The 18712-nt window shown below is 42.1% G+C and overlaps 1 protein-coding gene across 1 annotated transcript in view; it reads left to right on the top strand.

The window, feature by feature from the left end:
* Nucleotides 1-18712, top strand: part of FLT4 (fms related receptor tyrosine kinase 4) — a 259066-nt gene that overhangs the window by 189324 nt on the left and 51030 nt on the right. Inside the window, exons 10-16 of the mRNA XM_088454762.1 lie at nt 5800-5962; nt 9534-9675; nt 12640-12748; nt 13953-14312; nt 15435-15581; nt 16107-16238; nt 17605-17711. Of these exons, the coding sequence (XP_088310888.1) occupies nt 5800-5962; nt 9534-9675; nt 12640-12748; nt 13953-14312; nt 15435-15581; nt 16107-16238; nt 17605-17711 (1160 nt within the window). The remainder of the gene's footprint in view (nt 1-5799; nt 5963-9533; nt 9676-12639; nt 12749-13952; nt 14313-15434; nt 15582-16106; nt 16239-17604; nt 17712-18712) is intronic.

Here is an 18712-nt window from a genome sequence, read left to right as displayed (position 1 = left end):
TACATGTAGATTAGAGAAGGCTGTTGGAACAAGGCCCAGTGTTACCAACACTTTGCACCTCTGAGAAAGCCGCCTGATCTGCTGCAAATATCGGTTTACCTGATATGTCACTGCCCCTCTCTCTGATATTCGTTAGCAGTGCTTAAAGTCTACAAAAAAAAGGTGGCAGTATTCATAAAAAAAAATGGTGGCTGTACCCACCTATAGTCACAAGCGGATACAAAACTTATAGTAGCTCCCATGCTGTGGATAAGTGGGCAGGGTGACAGGATTTCACTGATCTATTCCTGTTCTTGGAACTAGTATAAGAATAAAAAAATTTACCAAAAGTTGGTTTCAGTACTGCGTATCCCTAAGTACCCCTACAACAATGTACTGCCGGTTAGGTGCCAGCATAATGACTATCAGGGGTGTATCTAGGGGTCCAAGCGCCTCTGGCAAAGAAAGGGACTGCCGCCCCCCCTTCCACTACGGACCCATATTTTCGGAAAAACAAAAGACAAAATAGAGATTAGTGCCAGCAAACATGGTGAGTGGCATCCTGGTCTAGGGGTAGATACAACCCTAGATGACACACACTGAAGGTTACACATACACACAGAAGGTGACACACACACATCGGAGATGACACAGAGAAGGTGACACACACAGGAGCTTACACACACAGGAGGTGACATACACATATAGGTGACACACACACACACAGGAGATGACACACAGAAGGTGACACACACATAGGTGGTGAGACACACACACACGAGGTGACACACACACACATAGGAGGTGACACACACACATAGGAGGTGACACACACAGGAGATGATACACAGAGAAGGTGATACACACACATAGGAGGTGACACACACAGGAGATGATACACATAGGAGGTGACAAACTTACGCAGAACGTGAGACGCACAGGAGGGGAAACTGGCATCAAAGGGTGTGGAGGGAGCACAGGGATCGCTCAGCGCCAGCAGCCGCCGTGCAGTGATGAAAGAGGATGGTGTACAGGTTACAGAGACCCGGGAGCTCCCCCAGACACCAAGGTTGGGGAAGTCACATGGATAAAGTATTTTATGACGATACCGCCGCCGGCGCAGTCTCCATACCGCCACCAGCCCAGAGCACTGCTGCAGCCAATCCACCACTTCCTCACCACACATGTGGCTTTGACCGCTGCGCTGCACCCTGGGACATGTAGTCTTCTTACTTTAGGGTGCCGCGCTGCACGTTAGGGTGACATTAAAGTGTTACGTTGGGATGGAGTGTACTGATTCTATCCCCGGCAGAGGGTGGCACTGTCAGGTGGCGCCCCCCCCTCCAGCAGGCGCCCCTGGCAAGTGCCATCCTGGCCATTAGCTAGATACGCCCGATGACTATAGGGGGGAGGGGTGTATGAGGACCTATGGAGGTCTTTGGAAGGACAGTTGGGTCTCACTAGGATAGCATGATGCTACGGTCACTTTATGAAATAGTGCACCATGCAGCTATATAAAATTAACTTCAACTTGTTGTGATGATGTATACAGTGCAGAGATAAAAGCGCTGCTATGTACAGTATAATGATAACGTACGTTATATGTATGTAACTGGAAACACCCAACCACATAGCTGCTCTGTCCATTCTTCAAGGACTTTGTGTTAAACATGTGTTTTTTATCATCTTGTGTCATGCTTCGTCATACATGTGTTTCTGATTCACGTGTGCTTAGTAACTTCTGATGTTGTACATTGTAACTTTTGTGATAACTTGACAACCTGTCATACAGAGCTACTCAGACGTGTTCATTGTCAACCTTGAAAATGACATTATGGCTGTAAATGTATTGTATCCCTGGAAACTCTCAATAAAAGATACTTCAAATAATGAATGTGAACAAAACAGAATATATTTGTGTGTTATAGCTCATTAAAATGTGATGAACATTTTCATTGACTCCAAACTAATTATTTATTAACTACAAGCCATGTTTACAGAGGGAAATACGAGACCCAATAGAACATTTTTAAGGGGGCATTTACTTCACAAGCCTCACGTCTGCTCGAGTACAGCACGAAAGTCACAGTAACCCACTCTGCAACATACTGGTCACATGTTCCTCTTCTTTTTATCGCTCGCTTTTGCCATAGTTATTTATTGCCTGAATAAACCACTAACAAGCCAGAATAAGGGGCTTATTATCATGTTTATCCTCAAGACTTGTTAAATAGACTTCCCTATGTAAAACACCTCTTTTTCGATGACAATAGGGTTTTTCACCCTTTAATAAATCAGACCCCAATGCTACAGGGTTCTTTGCCATCACATCAACTATTACTTTATATACTGTACATGGTCTTGTACATTTATAAAATATGTTCATTCCCGTTGGATTAAATCAGTGCCTGTATAGAATAGATACAGGTAACGTTTAATTACACTATACAGAATTCTAATCATCCCTTACACACAGCAGAGACAGCCATGTTGTAGTCTTGTTCATGAGACTTCATTAGAGTCTCCTGTCTCAATGATGTCACTGATTCCTAGTGAACATTCATATACATATAGGCTCCGGGGCAGTACTGTGGCGGAACGGTTGGTGCTGCTGCCTTAGGCGCACCACATGGCCAAGGGGGCGCCCCAGAGGCATTTGGGCATGGCTCGGAGGGGACCTGGAGGGTTCCTCAAGCTGCAGCTAGCATCTAGCTCATAGCTCGGGGCAGATGAGGGCTGAGCTGGTGGCGATAGAGAGCTACACAGGGCCCAAAAATATTGAAAATATGGCGCTGACAAGTTTGGCCCATAAGACGGCTGAATTCACTGTGTGCAGATAATATTCACTACGGACAGTAGAATACTGTATATGACACAAGATGGGTTGTTTCTGGCCACTGCTATCTGTAGCTAACTTTGGAAAGAGGGTAGATGTTGAATGTGGGAATCATCATTCATACTTACTATATATACACAGAAACCAGCACATAATAAGCATTATACTGTAGCTAATGTGTAATAAAATATAACAATTATTATTTTAAAGGCTCATGATACTAATTGCATTCCATATATTGCCGTGCCATCAATGGCTTACACCCATGCAATACAATGTTATTGATGACGTATGTACACTATGGGCCTGATTCAGAGTTGGGAATAGAGTAAGGTAGAGCAGGTAACTGTGCACCTGGGTAAAACCATGCTGCGCTGCAGGTGTGGCAGATATAAAATATGCAGAGAGATTTAGATTTGGGAGGGGCGTGTCCAAATTGAGATCTAAGATGCAGTGTAATAATAAAGCTGTCCAGCATTTATCGGCTACATGCCAAAGCAGCAACATGCAAAACCAAAATTATGTATTTGCACCTGTTGCATTGCAACATGGTTTGTCCATGTGCAGTTACTTGCTGTATCTTAAGGTGCCTACGCACTAGGCGATATTTTACACGATTTGCCCGATTTCAACGCATCAGTATCATGTAAAATATGTCCAAATCGTCAGTGTCCACTCACGATCACGATGCCGATGCGTGTACCAGCAGGACGTACATCGCATCTTCAGATCTTGCCTGCTGCAGGTAACATAGGCAAACGCGGGGGGGGTTCCGTCTGCCTGGAAACCCCCCTCCCCAGCCCACAATAGAAATAGTAATGTAATAGAATTTTACTATTACTGAATTTTCTTCTCAGTATCACAAATGAAATAATTAGTACCACCTGTGGATCTTTTACCATGTATCAGTCAGTAATAAATAACCTGTGCACCAACTAGGAGATCTGGAAAACATTCACTGTTAGGGATGTGCTGCTATAGAGCCCAATATGTAAATATACAGTATGTCCAGGGCAGACTTGCTCTAATACTCTGGAATGGTGCCCACATCTAAAATAAAAACATTCTGCTAAGGCAGGATGGGCCTACTGCCGCATTTAATGGCTTACTGTGATTGCTGGTTCTGTATATGCTGGAATTATGACATACAATACACTATGTATGATACATATAATGGGTTACTGTGATTGCTGGTCTTCTATATGCTGGAATTATAACACACAATATACTTTGTATGATGCATTTTAAAGCTGGTTAAGTGTTAATTCTGCCCTCTTCATGGACTGGCCACACTCACTCTAAGATCAAGCATTTGGAAACCCCCCCTCTAGAAATCCTGAGTTTAACAATGGGTAAGATCTGATGATATCGTACAGTGTTTATGCTTGTACGATATGTTGTTCGGATCCGCATACGAAGCTTGCAGGCATGGATCAGGGATCTCCGTCCGTGAATCTGTGTATTAAAAATTAAAACCTGTGAAAACCAGCCCCGGGCTTTAGTGACCTAGTGCTGGTTGTGCAAAATACGGGGGACAAACGACATAGGAGTCCCCCATACTTAAGCACAACCAGCACCAGGCTAGTCAGAACCAGCCCTGGTTACCAAAATACGGGGGACAAACGACATAGGGGTCCGCCGTATTTTGCGCAACCAGCACTGAGCTCTGATCGGGTCCTGGTTCTGGAAATACAAGGGGGAAAATTTAATAGGGTCCCCCTGTATTATCCAGAACCAGCACCAGACTATTTCTAGCGGGGGGCTAATGCCAGGGGAACCCTATCACTGGGTCCCCCAGGTTGAAGCATTAACCCTGTCTGCTAGTCAGCCCAGGCCGGGGATCCCTGGGGAGTTGGGGACCCCCCCAATAAAGGGGTCCCCCTCTCCAGGTCACCCCAGGCCTAGGCTGGTAGCCTGGGGCAATTCCCGACACCCCTGGAGCAGTGGGTGATGGGTTTGGGGGTCCCCAGGGATCCCCAGCCTGGGCTGACTAGCATTCAGGGTTAATTATTTGGCTGGGGGACCCGGTGATAGGGTTCCCCTGGCTGTGGCATTAGCCCCCGCTATAAAAAGTCCAGTGCTGGTTCTGGATAATAGAGGGGGACCCTATTCATTTTTTCCCCGTTACCAGGACTGGATCAGAGCCCAGTGCTGGTTGCGCAAAATACGAGGGAGCCCTACGACGTTTGTCGCCCATATTTTGACAACCGGGTTTGGTTCTGACTAGCCCGGTGCTGGTTGTGCTTAAATACTGGGGACCCCTGTCGTTTGTCCCCCGTATTTTGCACAACCAGCACTAGGTTACTAAAGCCCGGGGCTGGTTTTCACAGGTTTTAATTTTTAATACACAGATTCACGGACGGAGATCTGTCCATGCATCTGTCTTCATGCTTGCATGTTTCTCCCTGATCCATGCCTGCAAGCATCGTAAGCGGATCCGAACGACATATCGTACAGGCATAAACACTGTACGATGTGTCGTTTATCCCCCGTATTTTGCACAACCAGCACTGGGTCACTAAAGCCTGGTTGCTCTTTTGTGGGAGGGGCCCCAACTTTGTTTTTTTTTACACAGGTTTTAATTTTTTAAACACAGCAGCATGGACGGGTCTCATTGATCCCGTCCGTGCATCTGTGTTTATGTTTTTACAGACAGATGCATGCATCACGGATATCACTGATCCGTGCAAGCATCTGTCTGCTATCCTACATAATCTGCAAATCTTTAGATCATGCACGATAGATCATGTGATAAATAGTGCAGCTTTCGCTGCACATTGTATCCTGAAGTGCCGGGGTGCTGCCGGGGAGAGTTCAAGGGAAATTGCTCACAATATCGCATCGTGAGCACATCGTATAATGTGTAGGCACCTTTACTCTGTTCCCAGATCTGGATCCGGCCCTATATACTTATTCATGTATATTTAATATTTGTGTTCTGCTAATGACGCAAAATCTTCATGATTCCACTTGATGTTTTCTAGTTCCCCCACGGATCCACGAGAAGGAAACTTCATCTCCAAATATTTATGCCCAAGGTATTCGACATGTTCTGACCTGCACTGTGTTTGGGGTACCCGCACCAACATCCATCCAGTGGCAGTGGCGGCCGTGGATGCCATGCAAGATGTATACACGTCGCAGTGTGTATGTTCCCATAATAATTTATTGTTTGTCCTAAAGCAACATATGAAAGAACATTTTCAGCTTTTAGATATAATAGTGTTGCACACGGCTGCAAAGTCTGTATAAGGGCATGCAATTTGGTAGCAATACTGTATGTGAATGACAGCAATTTGGTAGCAATACTGTATGTGAATGACAGCAATTTGGTAGCAATATGTGAATAACAGCAATTTGGTAGAAATACTGGATGTGAATTACAGCAATTTGGTAGAAATAGTTACAGCAATTTGGTAGAAATACTGTATGTGAATTACAGCAATTTGGTAGCAGTATGTGAATTACAGCAATTTGGTAGCAATACTGTATGTGAATTACAGCAATTTGGTTGCAATATGTGAATTACAGCAATTTGGTAGCAGTATATGAATAACAGCAATTTGGTAGCAATATGTGAATAACAGCTATTTGGTAGAAATACTGTATGTGAATTACAGCAATTTGGTAGCAATATGTGAATTACAGCAATTTGGTAGCAATATGTGAATTACAGCAATTTGGTAGCAGTATATGAATAACAGCAATTTGGTAGCAATATGTGAATTACAGCAATTTGGTATAAATACTGTATGTGAATTACAGCAATTTGGTAGCAGTATATGAATTACAGCAATTTGGTAGCAATATTTGAATTACAGCAATTTGGTAGAAATACTGTATGTGAATTACAGCAATTTGGCAGCAGTATGTGAATTACAGCAATTTGGTAGCAATACTGTATGTGAATAACAGCAATTTGGTAGCAATATGTGAATTACAGCAATTTGGTAGCAATACTGTATGTGAATTACAGCAATTTGGTAGAAATACTGTGTGTGAATAACAGCAATTTGGAAGCAATATGTGAATTACAGCAATTTGGTAGCAATACTGTATGTGAATTACAGCAATTTGGTAGCAATATGTGAATTACAGCAATTTGGTAGCAGTATATGAATTACAGCAATTTGGTAGCAATATGTGAATTACAGCAATTTGGTAGCAATATGTGAATTACAGCAATTTGGTAGAAATACTGTATGTGAATTACAGCAATTTGGTAGCAGTATATGAATTACAGCAATTTGGTAGCAATATGTGAATTACAGCAATTTGGTAGAAATACTGTATGTGAATAACAGCAATTTGGTAGCAATATGTGAATTACAGCAATTTGGTAGCAATACTGTATGTGAATTACAGCAATTTGGTAGCAATATGTGAATTACAGCAATTTGGTAGCAGTATATGAATTACAGCAATTTGGTAGCAATATGTGAATTACAGCAATTTGGTAGCAATATGTGAATTACAGCAATTTGGTAGAAATACTGTATGTGAATTACAGCAATTTGGCAGCAGTATGTGAATTACAGCAATTTGGTAGCAATACTGTATGTGAATTGCAGCAATTTGGTAGCAATACTGTATGTGAATTGCAGCAATTTGGTAGCAATACTGTATGTGAATTGCAGCAATTTGGTAGCAATACTGTATGTGAATTGCAGCAATTTGGTAGCAATACTGTATGTGAATTGCAGCAATTTGGTAGCAGTATGTCAATTACAGCAATTTGGTAGCAATATGTGAATTACAGCAATTTGGTAGCAGTATATGAATTACAGCAATTTGGTAGCAATATGTGAATTACAGCAATTTGGTAGCAATATGTGAATTACAGCAATTTGGTAGAAATACTGTATGTGAATTACAGCAATTTGGCAGCAGTATGTGAATTACAGCAATTTGGTAGCAATACTGTATGTGAATTGCAGCAATTTGGTAGCAATACTGTATGTGAATTGCAGCAATTTGGTAGCAATACTGTATGTGAATTGCAGCAATTTGGTAGCAATACTGTATGTGAATTGCAGCAATTTGGTAGCAGTATGTCAATTACAGCAATTTGGTAGCAATATGTGAATTGCAGTGATTTGGTAGCAGTATGTGAATTGCAGCAATTTGGCAGCAGTATGTGAATTACAGCAATTTGGTAGCAATACTGTATGTGAATTGCAGCAATTTGGTAGAAATACTGTATGTGAATTACAGCAATTTGGCAGCAGTATGTGAATTACAGCAATTTGGTAGCAATACTGTATGTGAATTGCAGCAATTTGGTAGCAATACTGTATGTGAATTGCAGCAATTTGGTAGCAATACTGTATGTGAATTGCAGCAATTTGGTAGCAATACTGTATGTGAATTGCAGCAATTTGGTAGCAATACTGTATGTGAATTGCAGCAATTTGGTAGCAGTATGTCAATTACAGCAATTTGGTAGCAATATGTGAATTGCAGTGATTTGGTAGCAGTATGTGAATTGCAGCAATTTGGCAGCAGTATGTGAATTACAGCAATATGGTAGCATTATATGAATTACAGCAATTTGGTAGCAATATGTCAATTACAGCAATTTTGCAGCAATATGTGAATTGCAGTAATTTGGTAGCAGTATGTGAATTGCAGCAATATGGTAGCAGTATATAAATTACAGCAATATGGTAGCAATATGTGAATTGCAGCAAGTTGGTAGCAGTATGTGAATTACAGCAATATGGTAGCAATTTGTGAATTGCAGTAATTTGGTAGCAGTATGTGAATTGCAGCAAGTTGGTAGCAGTATGTGAATTACAGCAATATGGTAGCAGTATATGAATTACAGCAATATGGTAGCAATATGTGAATTGCAGCAATTTGGTAGCAGTATGTGAATTACAGCAATTTTTTTAGCAATACCGTGTTTCCCCGATAATAAGACCTACCCCGAAAATAAGACCTACCCTTAATATTGTAACCCGGTCCAAATTAAGCCCTACCCCGAAAATAAGACCTACCTGAACTCATTTTGAGCTGGGAATGCTGCAGAGACCAGCGTTCTCAGTCATGCAGCGCGCGGGTGACGTCATGACGTCACCTGCGCGCTGAGGATCCTGTGCGGCCACGCCTGCTGGATCATGTTAGATCCAGTCAGCGCGCAGGTGAGAGCGACATCCCGGATGGCGGCGAGTCAGGTTAGTGCACTGTAATAAGGGACACTGCTACAGGGGGGGCCTGCATAAGTGGCACTTCTACAAGGGGGCCTGCAAGGGGGGGGCATGCATAAGCGGCACTTCTACAAGGGGGCCTGCAAGGGGGGGGCATGCATAAGGGGCACTTCTACAAGGGGGCCTGCATAAGGGGCACTGCCGTCAATATTAATTAATATAAGACCTACCCCGAAAATAAGCCATATGGTGGTTTTTTTAACAAAAAAAAAATAAGACAGTGTCTTATTATCGGGGAAACATGGTATGTGAATTACAGTAATTTGGTAGCAATATGTGAATTGCAGCAATTTGGCAGCAGTGTGTGAATTGCAGCAATATGGCAGCAGTATGTGAATTGCAGCAATTTGGTAGCAGCATGTGAATTGCAGCAATATGGCAGAAGTATGTGAATTGCAGCAATTTGGTTGCAGTATTTGGTAGCAATGTTGAAATGCTAAAAGTTAATAGCAGAGTGTAACTTCCTGTTATTTAATGAACTGTTCTTTTTGGGCATTCCCACTATACAGTGCCCGTCAAAGGTCCTCCCGTAGGCATCAACGGGACCGAATGCCTGAGTGTAAAGACTGGAAGGACGTGACCCTGGATGGTGAATATAACAACATTGAAACCATAGAGACTTGGAGCGAGTTTGTGGAGGGGCGGAATAAGGTATCCATATAGCCTCTGGGTGATATTCCCTGATTGCATTGCACTTCCTAAAGTCATCCTGGCAGGAACAATCATGAATTATTGGGGAAGTCAATTATCCACAATACAACAACACAAGCGAGCGTCTGCACTACATCTGATTTTCAATCAAGGAAATGTCCCCCTCCCCCCGTTAAAAAAAAATGATAGAAAGTAGAAATGACACCGGGTCATTTTCCTGGGTTAAAAGTGCAGTTATATTTAAACAATGAGCTTTTATCATTCAAATATGTAATTGGCTGCCAATCAGAAGTATAATGGCCTATGCATGAAGGTATATTTATGAACATTATAATATTGGATGAATTAAGCATAACAAAGGAACACAAATAGGCCACAAATAAATATACTTGAAGTACTCAAATATGGTATTGCAAAAATAAACAAATGTAAGGTTATAATTTTTAAAGTAGAAAAAGGATATATAAATGTAATTTAGTCTTCAATACATACAAATAGACAATATTTTTCCCTTACAACTAATTTCCGCTTTAAATCTAGAGCCTATTTTGCCGGAAACGCATCTATGAATTTATTAATACACAGGTATTTGCCTGTGTACTAGATGCTGGTATGTGAATATATAAAGTGTAGTTTATTTCAAATGCTCTGAGAAAAAGTGACTAAACAGCGTAAGATCTTTATTTTGTGCTTATTAATATGCATCTCTCCTACGTTGATCTTTTTTTTGTATAAGAGTAAATTGTGGGTGGAACAAACTCTGGCTATGATGTGTGGACCTGTCTAACCATGTATGGATGGGGGCATTCTGTATAATAATAATAATAATAATAATTCATTCTCATCACTATAAGCATGCATTTGTACCAGCCCTTTAGCCCATTGCATCAGATCTGTCCGGGATCAGCATGATCTCTGCGTACGCTCTACTCCACATAGCCTGCAATTCTGCCTACACACCCGCAGCACGCCCTCGGGACACTTCGCCTACGTGTGAGCGCCCCCTAGCCACCCTATTATGCCTATTCAGTGGAGATGTGACTGAGATGCAAGTGACTCGGTATGGCCTGTGGCTGTTTATGGCCACAGAACATGCACAGTATAAAAAACTGTTAAATCCATCTACAACTCTGCCTTAGCCCCTATGGGCGGTACATCCCACCTCTCATTGGGTACATCCCACCTCTCATTGGGTACATCCCACCTCTCATTGGGTACATCCCACCTCTCATTGGGTACATCCCACCTCTCATTGGGTACATCCCACCTCTCATCGGGTTCATCCCGCCTCTTATTGGGCACATACCGCAGAGACTGGTCCCAAAAGAATAGTCTAAATAAAGGTATGCAGCAGATCAACATGAGGACCAACGTAACAGCCTAGGTACTACTGTAAATGCGTCCAAAAACAGTGAACTTAAATTAAACTGTGCAAGCTGTACGGTCACTTTCTCAAAGCCGTAATCATGTTTTTCAACCTCTATTATAGTGCCTCTATAATTAGAGTATTCTGTTGTTTTACTAAACAGTTTTCCCTTTGCAAGGAAAGTTCCACAGCATGAGGCAAGCTAGCTTCCTGCCAGGATGCACTGTCTTCTTGTCCTGATCTCCAGCCAGTGACCTATACTAACATTTGGGAAATCTGCTGACCTTTATTTGCGCCCTGGTGTGTGCTACCGCTGAATAGATTCCCTGCGACTAACTACCTGCTTTGAGGACATACAATTAGACAGAAAACACTAATATATAGCAGGCCTCGCCAGCTTCCTATTTCCTTCACTGCCTTCCTGTTTTAAGACCACACCTACAGATCGGAGTTTTCCTGTTTTCTGACACATCTGTTCTCTTCAGGGAGAAGCAGGTTGTTGAAAGGATTGTGTTGAAATATTATCTGCTTCCAGCCGCTAATAGAGCTATGCCCAGTCAGTGTTTCCTGATACATTTGTGAGACACAGGGGTATATTTACTAAAGAAGTGCGAGTTTTTTGAAGTGGAGATGTTGCCCATAGCAACAAATCAGATTCTAGCTATTATATTCTAGAAGGTGCTAGTTAAATGCTAAGCAGAATTTGATTGGTTGCTATGGGCAACAACTACACTTCTGAAAACCTGCACTTTAGTAAATATGCCCCCACAGTGTCAGGCTCCATGTGTCACAGGAATATAGAATGTAAAATATGCTATGCTGACATTATGGTCAGCATTCAATTAGCGTCAATGAGCGACACATTGCCAATTAATACAGTAGCCCAACATCGCAGTGTTTCCTGTGCACCTCTATGGGCTACCAGGAATAATCTGCCATGATGTTGTTGGGCGCGAGGTACTGGAGAAATGGTTGTAAAGCTGGCACTTAACAGCCATCATACTAATTAAATACCCCCTTGAGGATTAATTACCATTTAAAAGAAAATGAAAAGAAATAGCTCCATTTGTCTTGGTTTCTTTTGTATATGATAACATTTTTTATACAGTATTTTAGTACAATTGTGCAGTGGAAAAAAAAAATAATATATATATATATATATATATATATATATATATATATAATATAATATGCTATATAATAATACTTTAGCTGATTCAAAATGCTGTATTGGGCAGTGCTTCCCAGCTGACCTTCAATACAGTTGGGAACATTTAGGAAAATCAGTGCACCAGGGAAAAGTTGCAGCCAATCAGATTCCAGGTACTTTTTTGTACAACAGTTTAGAAAATGAAAGCACATTTCTGGTTGGTTATAGCACATTTGCACATTTATTTGTGTACCAGTGTTCTTACATGTAAAAGCAGAGCCCTGTATGTATGCCTGTGTAACTTTATAAAGCGTGCAATTACTAACTTGAGTTATCTTTGGCAGTAGTCTACAATGGGACAGGCAGAGAAGTGAAGGGTTTACAGCAAGTGCTTTTATTTCAGATCTGTCTAAACTTCTCCATTATCTGTCTCTTTTAAAATTTGCAGACAGTCAGCAAGCTGGTGATACAAAATGCAAAAGTGTCTATCATGTATAAATGCTCCGCTTCCAACAAAGCTGGGAGAGATGAGAGACTCGTCTATTTCTACGTGACAAGTGAGTGACCGTGGTAACATGGAATGTGTACTGTGTCCTATGTTACATACCACCTGACAATCCCAATTTACAAAGCAGAACATTTCACAACATGCCCCTGATTCACCCTGAACTTCCTCCCAAATATGAAGGTATACCTCAAACTGATATCCCAAGCCCACGTCATCAGTGGAATCCTTACCGTTATTTAAAAAGAAGGTCTGTCTGGGGAGTATGCCGTGTCTGCATTGGGGTTCTTGTACAGTACAACACAGGACCTCAGTAACTTATCCTCCAGAAAGTTTGCATTGATCATTCCCATTATTTGTTGTTTACTGCTTTGCACAATTTAATTTAATTACTTAAGGTTAGTAATTACTTTTTTAGTTGATAGTACACTGTAATTTAGTAAAATGTCATAGAGAACAATAAAAAGTCATGAGAGAGTCATGGGGAAACCTATAATGCATCATGGGGGTACATAGTACATACGCCTTTGCAATATTCTGTTGTTTTTTTTATAACTCAGGAACAAAAATTAGCCTTATTGCTGCGTGCATATTAACATATAGTCCCCTGGTCTTAGGAAGTGCTGTAATACAGGATTTCTAAGCTTGTGATAATTGTTAGCTCTTTTTGTATTATACATCCCCCCCCTATGAATAAACTGACACCTTACTAGGACAATTAAATTTCCAATTTGTTGTAACCTCTACAGTATACACACATTACGTTTGCAGTATATTATTTACAGCATGTTAAGACACTAGTAAGACATATAAAACACATTGCATTTATTTATGGATGCATTTAGCTGTGTGTTTACAGCTAAATGCATACATAACTGCCGGTAACAAAATAGAGAGTTATTATCTTGTTACAGCCTGTAGAAAGACATCCTCGGAATAGAAGCATTAAAAAAAATTAACGGCAAGATTTATGGTCCCATTTGGTACAATTATATTATATATCTGTTTACATACACTTCATTTACGTTAAAAACACAGCATAAGTAATGGGAGCTGACAATAATTACAGTAAATGCTTTGTAAGTTATCAACATTGCAAATTGATCGCCCCCTGGTGGTATCTGTAACATGACTGATGCTGTTAGTTCAACTTCCAGTCATTTTTCTGCAGTTTTTTTTCTATACATTTACTATGTATACTACAATTAGCTGTTACTTAACTTTCCTCTCTCTAATCACTAATGTGTTTGTTATAGCAATTCCAGATGGCTTCCGCATTGATCCCCAGCCCTCAGAGGCCCCTATAGAAGGTCAAAACCTCAATTTGAGCTGCCATGCGGATAATTACACATATGACAACCTGCAGTGGTACCGCCTGAACCTGCTCACCCTACACGATGCTGAGGGGAACCCGCTTGTACTGGAATGTAAGAACGTGCACCAATTTGCCGCTCGTATGAAAGGTGAACTGAGGCACCAGACAGGTTCCAATACTGCAGCCCTGGTACTCAATATCCCCAATATATCCCCGGATGATGAGGGAGACTATGTCTGCGAGGTTCAAAACCGCAAAACCCGGGAGAAACACTGTCAGAAGAAATATATATACGTACTTGGTGAGTAGTATCTGCTAGTTACGTACATATAGGTGTCTGTAGGTTTATTAGGTTACCACACAAATAATTAGATAAAAAGTGGTGTGCCTATGGTGTATTTTCCATTTATCATATCTGTTATGCCTCTCAGTTTCCCATTTTGTGGGGTGAAAGAATATTGATGGGATGTGTTCTCGCCAATACTGGTTAGGACCACAAAATGGCCACCTCCACTGTGCATAAACAACAGCTGTACTTTCAAGGCAAACAATGCATGGAGTTTCAAATTTATGAGGCAACATTAAGAATATTATATATTATCAGTCTTGATTTGTCATTTGTATCTAAGAAGGAAGTGGCTTCTTGTGTTTTAGTTGTTATAGCATAAGACTTTCTATAAACCTTTTGTCTATATCCAAGTTTGTTTTGTCAAAGAAAGGTGTACCTATTGTATTTGTCTGATCAGTCTGCCATTTCAAATTTAGTGACCGTAAAAAAAACCACACCCTTGGATTCTATGGTTTCCCAAAGCGATCCCTAATGCTCAGCATACACTATACAATCATCGGGGCGATCCGCCCGATATCAGCGGATCGCCTTGATAATTGTAGTGTGTATGCAGACGGCCGAGGGTAAAATATCGATCGGTCTGGCCTGCCGGATCGTCCAGCATGCCCGTCCGATGTGATATTTTGTAAGTTAAATGGCGGCCGCATCGGGCAGTGTATGCCCAGCCGTGGCCGACTGACAGCCATTTCCTCTGTTCCTTCACAAGGAAGAAACAGAGAAATGTCTCCTCCCCGGGGGCGGAGCGCAGATATCGGGGCCAAATCACTGTGAGATATCTCAGTGTATGTCCGCGATATCTTCTGGGTGCCAGATAAAATGTCTTTCGGTCTGACAGGTATTTTATCTGGCAGTGTATGCCCAGCATTACTCTGCTACCAAAGTAGCAGTGTTACTAACCCCTTCTCTACTTCTTCATTCTTTAGATGGTTAAATACTTTTCCTCAATAGTCAAGTGGCAGAATCATCCCGCGTGTGGCCATTTTCAGTGGAATGTATGACAAATGATGTCAATGAAAAACGTGCATAATGAGGTTCAAAGAGATCCTTATATAAACTTTTTTATCTACTTTGTAGCACAGGAAGCCCCAAACTTGCAGTATAACCTGACTGACAAAATGGTGAACGTCAGTGACTCCATGATTATGCACTGTAAGGCTGATGGAACCCCAAGCCCCAACATCCTATGGTACAAAGACAACAAGCTAGTTGAAGAGGTCTCAGGTATGCCATCACAGAAAAAAATGTATTGTGTTCCCATGATGCTTTGCAGTTTAGCATGTACAAATGTCAAGAGATGATGGACAGCCACCAATCTAAAGAGTGTAGGGATCAGAAGAGACCCAAGATGTTGGACAAGTTTAAAATAAATCGATTGTGATTATGGAGTAGATATGTCAAACTTCCTAAAGAACACAATTGGAGGTGCTGTCCAATCAGATTCTAGATATCATTTTATGGGACATACCAGAGAATTGATAGCTGTATTCTGATTGGTTGGTTCCTCCTCTTTAGAAGGTTTGATAAATATTCTGTTTCAGCTTATTGTTCAATAAAGAGCCATCATAAAGTGAATAGAATGGCAGCTTTCTAGCTGTTTACCAACAGGATAGTAAAAGCATGGATATTTATTTTACAGCAGCAAATAGAAAAGGCAGCGTAATGCTAATGAACTTGTTGCAACAAGTCTTTTTCATATGGTTATAACACTTAGCTCAAATTTTTTCTGAACTGTATTTTGCTGCACAGGTATAGTCTTGGGAGAACAGAACCAGACCCTGAGCATCCAACGAGTGAGAGAGGAGGACGCCGGGCTGTATCTCTGCACGGCCTGTAATGGGAAGGGATGTGTGAACTCCTCAGCCGTCGTTTCTGTTGAAGGTGTTATTGAAAGACCAGTAACTTAATTTTCTATTTCATTCTGCTTTGTCCAGTTTTCCATCTGTACATAAGAAATAAGGGCCTTATTCAGACCCGGTCACGAGCGCTGAGCGCTCGCAACCGGGCCGATGTTTGCCCACTGGGCATGCGCACGTCGGAGCCGGCTCTGACGTGCGCATGCGCGAGACCCGGCTAGCGACAGGCGCTCCGTCGCTACGGGTCTCGCACCAAAGGGGGCGAGCTGTCGATGGTGATTGACAGCTCGATCCGTTTGGGAGGCGGGCAGGGGGGGTGACCGGCCAAATGGAGGCGTTCCCGACGGAACGCTTGCTGTTTGGGGGCGACCCCAATGACATCAGCAATGATGTCAGTGGGGAGCGCTCGATCAGAGCAGGAAGCTCCCTGGGGCTTGCGCTTGCCGAGACCCAACCTTAGGGTCTCGTCGCAAGCCCCGATGGTCGCGATGGTCCTGACCATCGCGACCATCAACCTGGTCGCTCGCTAGAGCTGTGGGTGGTAACCCACAGCTTAGCTAGCGACCAGGAGGCCGCACTTCACACCACAAGCGGCCGCCCTCAGCTTGTATTTAGCGATCGACTCTGAATGAGGGCCTAAGTTCATTTGAATGGGGAAACTTCAGATTCACCTCTTTTCTATTGATATGTACTATGGGTATGAAACCATAGGAGTTTAACGATAGGCACCAGCGGAATATGGAGTTTAGGCCACAACAGTGTTTCGTAACCAAGCCTGCAGGTTTATTGAAGGAATACAGCAATACAGCGGTACAGACAGTATTGGCGGTAATAGCGGTGACAGAGGAGATGAGTGGCAGACCATCCGGTCATGTAATACAGCAGTATAATATAAGTACTCTCACCCACGCATGTGCAGTAACACCCTTGGCGTCCATCTTGGTAAAGGATGCTGGGCTGCTTCAGTGAGGAAGCAGAAAGGAGATAGCGGTGGAGGGCACTCCTTTCCGACATTCCCACATTCCTGTCACTACTGTATTGTTGGTAGGAACTTTCATCATTAGTTTGTATGGAATGTGGTATGCAGTCTATTTCAATGTGAAAGAGAAACATTGACATTGGAGTTGTCCCAATTACTGCATAAGCTTTTTTTTTTGCCTCAAATAAGCTAGAAAAAAATCTGTATAGATGCTGAGAAATGTACACATAACTTACACCATGTATATATATTCTTTATTACAGCACTGTACACATCTGCTTCTATTTGCAAATATATACATATATTTTAAATTAGAAACTGGGCGCTTACATTTGTTTTTCTGGTTCCCCTGCATAAGCCAGCCCAATACATATGCTTTAATCACCATTCCCTCTTATTCCTATTGTTCCAGGGTCTGACGATAAGACCAATGTTGAGATTGTGATTCTCATTGGCACTGGAGTAATTGCTGTCTTCTTCTGGATCCTCCTCATCCTTATCTTTTGTAATATCAAAAGGGTAAGTGGGTGTGGCTGCCAGTCTTACACTGAAATTTGTTCCAATTAAAACACTTTGCAACATCACCAATACTGTATTATTATTATTATTATTATTTTATTAGCAGCATATTTTATTTAAATGCTGCTACCAACAGGTAAAGCCACCGCCTCTTTGCTTGTTTTGTTGGCTGGATTTGAAATACAAAACACACCAGTTTTTGTATATAATAATATTGCCCCTTTAAATCCAACATCCACAGACGTCTGCACAGGGTGTTCGCCCGCACCCCTTAGGTAGCCCCATCCCCTACCCAAAGCATCTCCTGCCAACATCTCAGCTGGCTCTATGGAAAGAGGAAGTCTCTTTATGCATTCAAGATTGCCAATTTGAAACTGCTGTATCAGAATAGAGCAGTTTCACATCGGCCATCTTGGATTCAAAACAATACTGTCTCTTCCCTAGGAGCTGGCTGAGATGTGGGCAGGAGACAACAGCAGTGACCACCGCCCAGGTTAATAGTGGTCTATGTCCTAGGGGCACAGGTAAGGCGCTTTAACCTACGTCCCGGGAAGGGAAGAGGGAGGGAGGTAGGGCAAGCAGCCCATGTCACAGGGAGGGGGGATGTGGGGCAGGGGGGGGGGGAAGAGTCATACATCCCTTGCCCTGAGCCAGCTAACTCCTATGCCAGAGGCAGAGGCTTTGAAAAGCGCAACTTATTTTTCCCCAAGTAGTGCTGTACAGGAAATATTAAAATATCAAATAGAGAGATATTCATTATGTGAGTGACAATTATTAACAGTAGCACTAACTGGCCTAGTAACCTGGGTAGGGTGGACAGAAACAGTCATTGCTGGCTGGGAGTGGAAGCGCACTGGTGACAGGGATAAGAGTTTGGAGGGCCCTGCTTGTAAGATCTTATAACCTAGGGGTCTGTAATTTAACCAACACTCATATATCCAAGTCTCATTTAACCAACACTCAGATATGCTTTGTGTGTGTTGTATCTTAACTTAAGTTTC

The sequence above is a fragment of the Taudactylus pleione genome, unplaced genomic scaffold (assembly GCF_031769625.1).
Source record: "Taudactylus pleione unplaced genomic scaffold, aTauple2 ptg000629l, whole genome shotgun sequence".
Lineage (NCBI taxonomy): Eukaryota > Metazoa > Chordata > Amphibia > Anura > Myobatrachidae > Taudactylus > Taudactylus pleione.
Note: the sequence above shows the minus strand (reverse complement) of the source record. Positions and strands in the feature narration are given on the sequence as shown.